This window comes from Lithobates pipiens, unplaced genomic scaffold (assembly GCF_037356315.1).
Source record: "Lithobates pipiens isolate NorthernLeopardFrog02 unplaced genomic scaffold, aLitPip1_a1.2 Scaffold_16, whole genome shotgun sequence".
Classification (NCBI taxonomy): domain Eukaryota; kingdom Metazoa; phylum Chordata; class Amphibia; order Anura; family Ranidae; genus Lithobates; species Lithobates pipiens.
In genome coordinates this window covers 348459009-348472046 of record NW_027507748.1, presented here as the reverse complement: position 1 = coordinate 348472046, position 13038 = coordinate 348459009, and the positions used below count along the sequence as shown (strand labels likewise).

The window sequence follows — 13038 nt, the reverse complement described above, 5'->3', positions numbered from 1 at the left end:
GGCTCAGTAGGAGGGAGGCTGGGACCGCTGTATTGGGCTCAGCGCACGGCTAAATGCCGCTTCCGTTTCCAGGCTGATTTTTTCCCATCAAGGGGGAGTGAGGGGAGACAGGGACAGCGCGCCCAACATTCACACTCACTCTCTCACTCCCGCATCCGGAGTGTGGGTTTGTGGTTTACGTTGCTCCCACTTGGCTCGGTGCTGGTAGCTCATGTGCCTTCTTAAGGCGGTCGTCCCTAGGTGAATGTTGGGCTTACCGCGACTTATGCGTTGACTGCAAAGGCTGCAGATGGCAACACTATTTTCAGCAGCGGACACGTTAAAAAAAGCCCACACTGTGGAGCCATGTGCCAGCATCCTGGGAGCGCCAGATGTGACCGTACATGGTTGATGCCTTGCTCCTGATACATTAGCAGTCTGCTTTGTCCCTCCTGTGCAATCTAAGTTCTGCCTGCTTCTCCTCCCTATCTGCTGGTCCATATCTCCCTCTGAACTCCCCTCCTCTTCCTCTCTTGTGGGCACCCACGTGACTAGACAAGTCATCATCGACGTCACCTTCCCCACCACTATAATTTGAGATCTCGGAGTCGGCAGCAACACTGGGGACCAACCTCCTCCTTGGGCTGATCTGGGTACTGTCGTCAGACTGCTGAGTGACGGTTGTTGCTACCTCCCCTTCCTGATCCAATACCAAGAGTGGCTGTGCATCGGCAATGTCTTGTGATGGATCGGAAAAGAATTCCTGTGACTCAAGCGGAAGGTATATGGTGGTGGTGGTGTTGGTGGTAGTGTCTTCGGGGGTGCACACAGCAGAGAGTGAAGAAGAGGGTGCAGATTGAGAGGATGAGGAGGGTGCAGAAGAGTAAGGCTTATTGAGCCACTCAACCAAGTCTGGTGTGTCCTTTGACGTAATCGCACGCACCTTCTGCAATTTGGCACTTTGGCTCAAGTCTGTTGCTCCTGCCCTACCCCTACCACCCCTGCGGAAGAGCCTGCCTCATCCTCTGCCTGTCATGTTTTAAATGACCCTGTGACAAAAGTCTCTAGAGAAGTGCAGTATGTATGTGGAAGAAGGTATATAACACCCCGCTTCAATCTGTCGTTTTTGGGGGCCACTGGTCTATCACACCAGTTATAATACTTTTTTAATTGCGTTTGTCACTCTTTGTAGTATCGCTGCTGAACCGCTCAGCAGTCACAATGCTGCACAGTGGAAATGCACTATACTATGCTTTCTATATGTGCAAGTATTTTATATGTGTATTACACCACTATATACTGCACACCAAATAGTACACCTATACCAGTCCTTAAAAGGACCTTTGTGGACCTAATAGTAGCTAGCTAGTAGCTAGTGAATTGCAGACTGTCCCGGCTCCAAAAACCAAACTGTCCCTCCCTACACTGAGAAACGACAGCTGCAGAATCGGTCAGCAGCACTGCATGCAGTGCACTATAATATGCTTTCTATATTTGAAAGAAAGTATATTATACATGTATTACAACTATAATATATAATATAATACTATAATATGCTTTCTGTATTTGAAAGAAAGTATATTATACGTGTATTACAACCCTATATACTGTACACCTATACCAGTCCTTAAAATGACCTTTGTGGACCTAGTAGTAGCTAGCTAGTGAATTGCAGACTGTCCCTGCTCCAAACACCAAACTGTCCCTCCCTACACTGAGAAACAACAGCTGCAGAATTGGTCAGCACTCAGCTCAGCAGCACAGCAGTGAAGTATAATATGCTTTCTATATTTGAAAGAAAGTATATTATACGTGTACAACCCCATATACTGTACACCTATACCAGTCCTTAAAAAGGCCTTTGTGGACCTAGTAGCTAGTGATTTGCAGACTGTCCCTGCTCCAAACACCAAACTGTCCCTCCCTACACTGATAAAAGACAGCTGCAGAATCGGGCAGCACTCAGTGCACCATAATATACTTTCTATATTTGAAAGAAAGTATATTACAACCCTATATACTGTACACCTATACCAGTCCTTAAAAGGACTTTTGTGCACCTAATTGTAATAGCTAGTGATTAAACTGACTGTCTCTGCTCCACACAGCGTCCTTTCCCTACACTGACAAAAGACAAAATGAATGTAAAATGGCCACCAGATGAGGTCTATTTATAAGGTAGGGGGTATGTCCAATTGTCCATGTGCTGAAATGTCTCAATTGGCTGTCCTGTACCCAATGATGGATGTGTCATGGGTCAAAGTTCTTCACAATGTAAACGCATATGTCTGCCGCGCGAACAGCGCCAGAAGTCCGTCAGTTTGGCGAATCGCGAACGAGAAAAATTTGCCGCAAACCGCAAGGCCATCTCTACTGGGAATGTCTTTCTGCTGCACATTTGGAAATGTCTCTGCTCAATATATGAGTGTGCATGCTTTGATCCATGTGAGTCGCAGGCCTATGCTGGGCAGGCTCTTTGCTGGACGGTCTCTTTGCTGAATAGTCTCTTTGCTGGAGTGGGCGGTCTCTTTGTTGGGCAGGGCAGTCTCTTTGCTGGTCTAAGCTGGGTGGTATTTTTTCTGGATTAAGCTGGACGGTCTCTTTGCTGGACTAAGCTGGATGGTCTCTTTGCTGGGTAGTCTCTTTGCTGGGCTGGTCTCTTTGCTGGGTAGTCCCTTTGCTGGGCTGGCCAGTCTCTTTTCTGGACTAAGCTGGGTGGTCTCTTTGCTGGGCTGGAGGGTCTCTTTGCTATGTAGTCTCTTTGCTGGGCTGGTCTCTTTGCTGGGTAGTCCCTTTGCTGGGCTTAGTGGTCTCTTTGCTGGACTGAGCGATCTCTTTGCTGGACTGGGTGGTCTCTTTGCTGGCCTGGATGGTCTCTTTGCTGGACTGTGGCTGTCTCTAATGCACTGGGAATGTCTTTGCTGCACATTTGGGAATGTCTTTGCTGCACATTTGGGAATGTTTGTCTGCTGCACATTTAAGAATGTCTCCCTTGCACATTTGGGAATGTCTCTTTGCTGCACATTTGGGAATGTCTCTGTGCTGCACATTTGGGAATGTCTCTGTGCTGCACATTTGGGAATGTCTCTGTGCTGCACATTTGGGAATGTCTCTGTGCTACACATCTGGAAATGTCTCTGAGCTTACTTTTGGTAAGTATTCCAATTTTTTTGCACATTTTACTGCATTGCTTTTTATTTAATTCCATGCCATTACTTTTATAGCCCCCCAAATTTTACTTGCATCCCTGTTCTCTAAAGGAGTGGTTCTAGGGGGCGGTCCTAGGGGTGAGTAGGGGCATGGCCAGGGATGGGGGTGTGAGTTCCACCACCCTTTCTCTGAGAAAATACGCCCTGACGACAGGGATTAAGCCCTTGGCACAGGGCAACACTCCGGGCACACAGCAGGGGTGGATGATGGTTCAGCACAACAGGGATTAAGTCCTTGGCACAGGGCTGCACTCTGGGGACACAACAGGGGTGGATAGTGGTTCAGCACAACAGGGATTAAGTCCTTGAAACAGGGCGGCACTCCGGTCACACAGCAGGGGTGGATAGTGATTCCGTCAGGTAAAAGGTTGAATCCACCTCAGGGATCTCAGAGTACCTCAGGGTCCCGCTTCTGTATTTATCCCCAGAGCTGGACGCTTGCTGGTGTCAGGTTACCCTGGCAACAAGCCCCACCCCCTCAGCTCCGATTCTGCACAGGGAGCACGGCCTTTGTCCCCAGTGGACATGGAGCATGGGAAGAGCAGGACGCACGCTGTGCCTGGGGGGACAGGAGGGGGGAGGGTGCAGTGCTAGCCATATGTCCTGCATGTTGGGAATCCACATGCAGGCCTGGCAGGAGGTTGATTTTTTGGTGGGAGAACAGGGCTGTATGAACAGCAGAGAAGCAGTTCACTAGTGCCCAGCACACCGGTGATGTGAGATATGTGCAGGCACCAGGGCGACAATGGGGAGAACAGCAGTGGAGAATGCTATGCTGGGGAAGGGGAACCAGAGCTCTGGGGTGCAGGGACATATAAGGGGTGGCAGGGATAGTGACATTACCATTGCAGTTTCCTATGCTGTCCTTAAAGATTCTGAGCAATGAGCAAGAGTCCTTAAAGACTCTCGGGTGCAAGCAATTAGATCCTGGTGATTTATTCACATTAAGTTTTCCCACAAGGGTACATTCTGTATTGTGTTAGTAACCATATAGTCTTGTTTGTTAAACCCCTTTTGTATAAAACTGAGTAGGAGAATGTACTTAATACAGTTGCCTTCTCCTTGTCGCTTGTAACCAACTTCACCCTGATTATCATTTATGTAGCCAATATGACCTTGCCTTTTTGCTATTTAATATTTTTTTTTTTAAATGGTGGAATTTTTTTACTCTCCTCCACTATGTGTCTCTCAAGCTATTATAGCTGCCCTGATTGTACGCGTACATGTTTTATTGCATTCCTTGTAATGTTGAAATGCCGACTGTGACCCCTCTGCATTTTATTTTTTTAAAGGACTGTTTTTTCTTGTTGGTATGCCTTGTTACGCTAGAATTTAGCCACCAAGGTTTAAATTTTGTTATTTTATATTTGTTGCCCATCAGAATGCACTGTCCATTACCATTATTTATTATGTTCTTAAAGCACTCTCATTTTTCCTCAATGTTCTTAGTTTCAAGACTTTGATACCATTTAACCACTTCAACTCCGGACCATTTGGCTGGCAAAAGACCAGATCACTTTTTGAGATTCGGCACTGCGTTGCTTTAACTGACAATTGCACAGTTGTGCGACGTGGCTCCCAAAAAAAATTGACATCCTTTTTTCCCCACAAATTATTATATTTTTGGTTAAAAAAAATTGGTTTGCGCAAAAGTTATAGCGTCTACAAAATAGGGGATAGTTTTATGCCATTTTTATTAATATATTTTTTTTACTAGTAATGGCAGTGATCAGCAATTTTTATCATGACTGCGACATTATGGTGGACAGATCGGACACTCTTGGTGCTATTTTACATAAAAATGCATTAATTACAGTGCATTGATTACTGTGTAAATATGACTGGCAGTGAAGGGGTTAACCACTAGGGGGTGCTGTCGGGGTTAAGTGTGTCCTAGGGAGTGATTCTAACTGTGGGGGGGAGGGGCTATGTGTGACATGACACTGATCACCGCTCCCGATTACAGGGAGCTGTGATCACTGTCAGTGTCACTAGGCAGAACAGGGAAATGCTGATGTAAACAAGTTCTTCCTCTCCGTGAGACGAGTCCGCGGAACCCGCGATCACACTCACAGAGTTAGCGGCGGGCGGGCGCGCGCCCGCTAACCGCTTCTTAAAGGGCAACGTACAGGTACGTTAATATGCCTGTACGCGCCCGTCTGCCGACGTATATTGGCGTGAGCCGTTTGGCAAGTGGTTAATGTTGTGCAGAATGGAGTGTAGTTTAGTAAAGTTGACCCTTTTGAAATTTAGAATTCTTGTACCATAGTGTCTCTTTTTCCTATCATTTGTTTTGAACATAATTATTCTGTGATCGCTGTTCCATAAGTTATCCTTTATTTTCACACCTGCAATCAGATCCGTGTTGGTTGTGAATAGTAGGTTCAACAGAGCATCATTTCTAGGTGGGGCCTCCACCAATTAGACATGAAATTGTCCTAAGAGACATTTAAGAAATGAAGAGCCATAGATGTCTAAGCAGTTCTGTCTGCCCAGTCAATATCTGGATCACACAGCCCTCAATGTCTTCACCTCCTCATCCTTTTCATTAGTTAAGCAGCCTTCTGCGTCTTCTCCTCCTGCTCCTGCTCATTGGTCCCACAGCCTTCTGACACTCCCTCCCCCTCCTGCTGCACCCCCTCACCTTGGCGGTCTCTGCTCCTGCTACTGTTTGCTGGTCACACAGGCTTCTGCATCTTTTCCTTCTGATCCCACTCACTGATCACTTGACCCCGAGCATCTTCTTCTCCTCCTGATCCTGTTCACTGATCACTCAGCCTTTGGCATCCGGTTCCCTGGCTCATGCTTGCACAGCCCATGTCTCCTGCCCCTTTTGCTCCCTCTTATTGATCTGATCACACTGCACTTGGTGTCTCTCCTCCTCACAGTGCTTTAATCACAATGCTTCAGTACTTCTCAGTGCCCCAGTCCCAGTGCTTCGGCATTCACAGTGCCCCAGTCACAATGCTAAAGACGGGACAAGGAGAGAGAATCTGGTATACCAAAGGAAGCACCTTGATCCCACTGACCCTCCACTAGGGGTCTTGTGATGAGGTGATGAAAGCTAATGCTGTGGACTAAATATACTTGGAAAATTAGTCCCAAATCTCTGATGAAGGAGAGTAATGGAGGTGTAGAGGAAGGATGGCTTAAAAGATATCTGCTTGCGTTCTGCACAGAAATGACGGTTGCAGAATGTCTATTCCTATGTATGGCGTTCCACACTGAAGAATTTTGATAGCGTGTCAAATATGATTTCAGATGTCACTGAAATCTTTGTGACGTTACAGTAAAGTGTGAAAAGTGAATTTTATTTGTGGATATTCCCCTTTTCCCAAATATTAAGACCCCAGGCCAGGGATGTTGTGAGCGAGCCTGTGGCCACTAGTATGACAAAATAGGATGGCAGGTAATCAAGTACAGGTGAACAGCTGTCCTATCCAAGAAGAAGCAGGGCAGTAACAGTATGGCACCAAAACCTGCCTAATCATAGTCCCCCTTACAGTCTCAATGACTGTAAACTGTCCAGGCTGTAAAGCAGCAAAGCAACAACAACTCAGTTTTCCACCATCATGCTTCACATTCACAGTTCCTTATAGATGATTGTGACCAAACAACCCTGTGTTTGATTGATCAGTCTTCAGCACATTGTTCCAAATGGTCTGTTCAATGGCAAACTAGAGTTGGGCCAAACACACCCCAGTTCAGTTTGCACCAGAATGCTCGAACATCGCAAAAGTTCAAACCCAAACTCTATGGGACCCAAACTTTAAAAATCAAAAGTGCCCATTTGAAAGGCTTATATGCAAGTTATTGCCCATAAAAAGGGTATGGGGGCCCAGGTACTGCCCTGGGGACATCTAGCAATGCAATTTTTTTTTTTAAAAAGATCGTTTTTACAGGAGCAGTGATATTAATAATGCTTAAAGTGAGGCAATAAAATTGAAAAATTCCTTTAAATATAGTGCCTAGGGCAGTGATGGCGAACCTTGGCACCCCAGATGTTTTGGAACTACATTTCCCATGATGCTCATCCACTCTGCAGTGTAATGGAGCATCATGGGAAATGTAGTTCCAAAACATCTGGGGTACCAAGGTTCGCCATCACCGGCCTAGGGGATCCCTTGTCTGTCTGACAAGTGGTGCATCTGTGCCGTGTATAGAACCTGCTGGAGCATAACTGACATTTATAAAGAAAAAAAAAAGACATTTAAATTCCGGCAATACAATACCATTGCCGGCAATAGAAAAATGTTAAAAAATAAAAACGGAGTGAGGTCCCCAATCCATAAAAGACCCAAAGGTCTTGGTATGGATATTAAGGGAAACCTCACGCCAAACTTTTAAAAAATAATCCCCACAAAAGCCGTACCAGACCCTTATCCGAGCATGTAGCTTGGAAGGCCAATAAAAGGGAGGACGAGCGAGCAATCCCCCTGAACCATACCAGGCCACATGCCCTCGGGAATGGGCCCCCAAAGCACCTTTTCATCTTCCCAACAACCTTGGGCTGTGGGAGTCTGTGGGCAGGGGGCTTATCAAAGCCCCCTGCCCCAAAGCACTCCCCATGTTGAGGGCATGTGGACTTGTATGGCTCAGAGAGGGGCGCTCACTCATCGCCTCCCTTTCTTGGACTGTCAAGCTGCATACTCGGATAAGAGTCTGGTATGGATTTTGGGGGGAACCCCATTCATTTTTTATTTTTTTTTGGCTTAGTTTACCTTCAAATCTATACCAGGCCCAGAGGACCTAGTATGGATTGGGGTGGACCCCCATGCCATTTTTGTTTAAATTTTTCAATTACCGGCTATGTCTTTTTTTTCATTCAGCTATCAGCAGGGAAGCCCGTTGACAGCTGATGACTCATTTGTTAAGGACATCATGACCAGCTTCCTAGACTGCTCCCTAACAACCAGCTATTCATTGTTCCCTGATTGGGCAAATCTTTGCCCAATTGGGTTTAGAATGCAGTGCGCATTGCATTGTAGAGTGCTCGGCAAACATCCTGCTGAACTCCCTGCAAATATGGGTGCTCACCGAATGGGTGAACAGATGATGCCCAACTATAAGGCAAACCATAATTTTGCTTGAACCACTTGCTTACTGAGTGTCATAGACTCCCCTGGGAGGCTTTTGGGGGGGACTGAATGCTAGCCTCTTGCCTACCGACTATGGGCTCTGGCATTTGAGGGAGCTACAAGTATTTAGGAAGGTGTGCTGTTATGTAATGCAAAAGGCCAGGAGGGTTTCTGCCAGCTTGGGACTCATAGCTGATGTTGATGTCATCAGCAAGCCATCTGTCTGGGCCCCCCTGCCATAATGTAGACATGTGCGATTCATTTAGTTCCGAATTGAAATTCGGACAAATTTTCTTTTTTTTTGCAGAAATTTGTATGTATCCAAACTTAAAATCTGAATCTGAAATAACTAAAATAAAATTGGACTAAATTCGACTTTGAATTGTTTACGAATACTTTTCAAATTCAAATAGTTTTCCAATTTGAATTTGAAAAGTTTTCAAATTCGAATAGTTTTCCAATTTCCAAAGAGAATAAAATAGAATAGAAAATAAAGGAATAGAATAGAAAAAATAGAATAGAAAATAATATAACAGAAAATAGAATAAAATAGAATAGCAAATTAATGAACAGAATAGACTAGAGTATAATAGAACAGAACAGAATAGAATAACAAAGAAGAAAGAATATAACCATCTTCTGAAATTCAAATTGAATCAAGATAAAAGAATATAATAAAAAAAAAAACAATGGCATAGAATTGAATAGAAAGAATATAACCATCTCCCAAAATTAATTGTTCTGCTCATCCCTACTCCCTGACAGAGGAACAAACAGCAACAAACACTTGCAATTTATGAAGTCCCCCCTTTCACACTTTACCAGTCCTAAAAACCTTAAAGTGGGTCTTTTTTGACACACCTTGTGAACACAGCCAAGAACTGACCAGCCACCAGGGTTTAGGTGATTAAGTTGTCTCTAAAACAAAATTTCAGTCCAGGAAGTAGAGAGAGACCCCGACTGATATCTGAACAAAGATGATTCCATCTTTTTGGTGACCAAAACAAATGAAGGCATTGCCAGGGGAAATACTGTGGTATCTGTAAAAGGTGATAAATACCTGGAAGAGATACACTGACACATTATTTGGTATGCTGTAATCCAGGTCCAGTTTAAAAGAAAATAAAGTCATTGAAAGATTTATCTAATTTACCATTTTATGTTTAAAGCAGGGACAAGTGGGAAGAAAAGCAGAACAAGCTGAGGTCCAGAATACAGAAGGTTCTGAAGTGTGATGTGACCAGGAGTAATCCACTGGATCCCATAGAGGTCCCTGCTGCAGACTGCCTGATCACCTCCCTTTGCTTGGAGACGGCATGTAAAGACCTGGAGTCTTATCGCTGCTCTATTCAGAATATCACAAGACTGCTTAGACCAGGAGGACACCTAGTGCTTATTGGAGCCCTGGGGAACACTTACTACATGGTACAGCAGAAGGCTTTCTTCTGTCTTTCACTAGATAAAGATGCTGTGAGGGGTGCGATCACCCAGGCTGGATGCACAATACAAAGCATGGAAATATTGCCAATCCCAGAGAGAATGGCTCACTCTCACACTGCCGACAGTTTGGCCAACTTTTTCCTGGTGGCGAAAAAGGAGACAGAGAATTCAACCCATTGATTTTCTGAAATTGAACAAATTACTTGGGCTGTACCAAATGTAATGCAAAAGTAGGCATACGTTTTTTATTAATTTACAAAGGTCATTCAAATTTTAAATGTTGGTAGACTAACTCTATATAAATCTACTACTCAACATGCTTTTCATGCTTTAATCCTCCATATTGTGTAAAAAGGCGGTTTGATCCTGTCTTCTCTGATCTTCCCCTTTTTCCACTGCCCCAATCCATCTCCTGATAAGATAGGGCCTTAGGGGCACTCTGTACATGCTCAGTTTGGTGTGTATTGCTAGTGATTTTTTTTTTTTTTGGAAGGGTGCATGTGATCAGCATAGGGCCAATCGGACAGAAAGTCAGGGGTTATGTAGCCTCCTAGGACAGTCAGAGAAGAATGAAAACTCCTTCTACAAGCTTTAACTAGACACTCATAGAACTCACATGGCTGCTCTAACTGCTGACGAGAAAAGGTATTTAGCAGTTTATATTTACTAAAATAATTGAATTTCCATGCTCAGTATACTGTGAGAGACCAGATATAGTGAATGCAGGGTCTTGGGTTTAGTAACACTTTAACACCCCTTTCACACCAGGGCATTTTGCAGGCACTATAGCGTTAGAAATAGCGCCTGCAATCCGCCCTAAAGAAGCTGCACCATTGTGTGTAGTGTGAAAGCCCCGAGGGCTTTCACACTACAGCGGTGCGCTGGCAGGATGTCAGAAAAAAGTCCTGCCAGCAGCTTCTTTGGAGCGGTGAAGGAGCGGTGTGTTTACCGCTCCTCCACCGCTGCTCCCCATTGAAATCAATGGGGCAGCGCTGTAATGCCGCTGGCAAAACGCCGCTATTGCGGCGTATTGCGGGCGGTTTTAACCCTTTTGCGGCCGCTAGCGGGGGTAAAAGCTCCCCGCTAGCGGCCGAAATGCGCCGCAAATCTGACACAAATCCAGCGGTAAAACGCCGCTAAAAATAGCAGCGTTTTACCGCCGACGCAATGGGCGGTGTGGTGTGAAAGGGGTCTAAGAAGTGTAGAGAAGACATTAAGAGGAAGAGATTAAACAAGAATCTAAAAATGATCCACATTCATCATGCCAATGCACAAGCCCACACATCTCTGGCAATAAATCAGGTAGTCAGTAAATTTGTCAGGCCAGTGGCCCCCCTTCCATTGTACAGCACTATCCAACTTCCATTTGCTCTGTCCAATGAAGGACAGTCTTTGGGGACAGTGGTTTAATGACACAGGCAAGGATAAAGTGGCTCTGAAAAAGTTGGTACAACAGTGCACACCTGAATACTTTCAAAAATAATTAAAGAGTTGGTTTTAATGATAATGATATGATAATGATAATGTAAATGCATCGCTTATGATGGAGACTATGGGGGTTATTTATGAAAGGCAAATCCACTTTACACTACAAGTGCAGTCACTGTAAATCTGAGGGGAAGATCTGAAATAAGGGGAAGCTCTGCTGATTTTATCATCCAATCATGTTCAAGCTAAAATGCTGTTTTTTATGTTACTTGCATGTTCCCCTCAGATCTACAGCGACGTTACTTCCAAGTGCACTTGTAGTGCAAAGTGGAGTTGTCGTTTGTAAATAACCCCCTATGTTGAATAGCTTTGCATAGAGGAAGAGTTGCTCTACCAACATGTGAAATTTGAATGACGGTATGCCCAATTTTGCATTATTTTTCGGTACAGCCCTTGTATTTATTCCTGTTAGCTGTCCATATAGTAAGGATATAATATATGATTTGTTCTACATTAATAAATAAAGATGACAATTGCTAAAATATTCACTATATTACCTGTAATATAAAATATTAAATCTATATCTCAATCTATATTATTTTCTATCTGTCTATCTATCTTTGTCTCCCAGAATCCAGTCTCATGATGTCACACATCTCAATATTATCAAGTTTTCATAAAACTAATATATCCACAGACATTGTTATATTGTTTGTATTTTTATTCTAGTATGGTCCTGTAATAAACACATTTTATTTCTTTTTTTTCCATAGTCAGTTATTTGTGCCTACAGAAACATATGTAATGTAATTTAATCAGTATCCTTTGAACCACTCCAAATGTCATCTGGCCAATATTTGCTGTGACCCACACAGAATTTATTTTCTTTATTGTGTCCTATGGTCCATCCTAGTAAAACCTCAACTTACACAAAATAAAAACATCTAACAACTACATCTAAAAGACAAAAATAGTTATATCTACACATTTTTAGTATTTTGTTTACATACTGTATCCTAAGTTTAGTTAGTAGAAGTAGAGTCTTACAGGACTGTTGACTTAGCATCCAAAAATGCAAGTTCAGGGTTTCATCAGCCTATGCAGTTTTCAGCCTAGTTTACATAAGTTTTTGGCCACTTTGGTTGACTGTAGAGCAGGGCCAAATTAAGAACATCATGGGCCTGGTGCTAAGGATTTTGGTGGGGCTTTTTATAATAAAAAAAAAATATATATAAAAATGCAAACTATTTTTTGTTATAACAAATTAAATTAAAAAGAGAGAGGGAGGATGAGAGAGAGAGAGAGAGAGAGAGAGAGAGAGAAAAGGGATGAGAGAGATGTTAGGGGTAAGGGAGGGAGGATGAGAGAGAGAAAGGACACATGAGCATCCGTGGAAGTGACAGCAATGCAGCCCAGCCAAGGCCAGTGACCGAAGGCACAGAAGGAAGACCAGGTGAAGATAGAAGCGCCCGGGACCTGCTGGATTGATCACAGCGCAGTGCTGGAGGGCTCAGTCTGATATGCAAGTGTAGCCTAGTGTGCCAATATGCTGTGCATACTTGTAAATTATGGCATAACCTACCTCAGGGCCTCTAAAAAGTAGTGATGTTAGAGAAGTTTACTACCGCTTTAATATCACAGGATTCCAGGAGCCTCTCATGGGACCCCCTACTGACGCGATGGCCCTTGGGCAGTGCCCAAGTGCATAGTTTCCATTATTTCAAAAATATTTTCAGGGTCACTTTTTTTTACCAGTGGTATATTTAGAGTATCTGACATCCCTATGTTCCTCTATACATAACAATAATAATCACGAAATGAAATGAGTACTAATGATGGGCAGAACAAATATGAGGACTGAGAAGATTTCCTTTAGTTGAACTAACATAGGTTGGACTTGATGG

At 43.8% G+C, this 13038-nt stretch overlaps 1 protein-coding gene across 3 annotated transcripts in view; it reads left to right on the top strand.

Moving 5' to 3' along the window:
* The window catches only part of LOC143982831 (nicotinamide N-methyltransferase-like), a 160607-nt gene extending 148709 nt beyond the window's left edge, over window positions 1-11898 (top strand). For 2 of the 3 annotated variants that reach the window (XM_077481859.1, XM_077481861.1), the window contains one exon: window positions 9436-11898. In XM_077481859.1, coding sequence (XP_077337985.1) covers window positions 9436-9886 — 451 coding nt within the window. In that variant the 3' untranslated portion in view covers window positions 9887-11898. The remainder of the gene's footprint in view (window positions 1-9435) is intronic. The other variant, XM_077481860.1, reaches the window with a different exon arrangement.
* Window positions 11899-13038: the final 1140 nt, after the last annotated feature.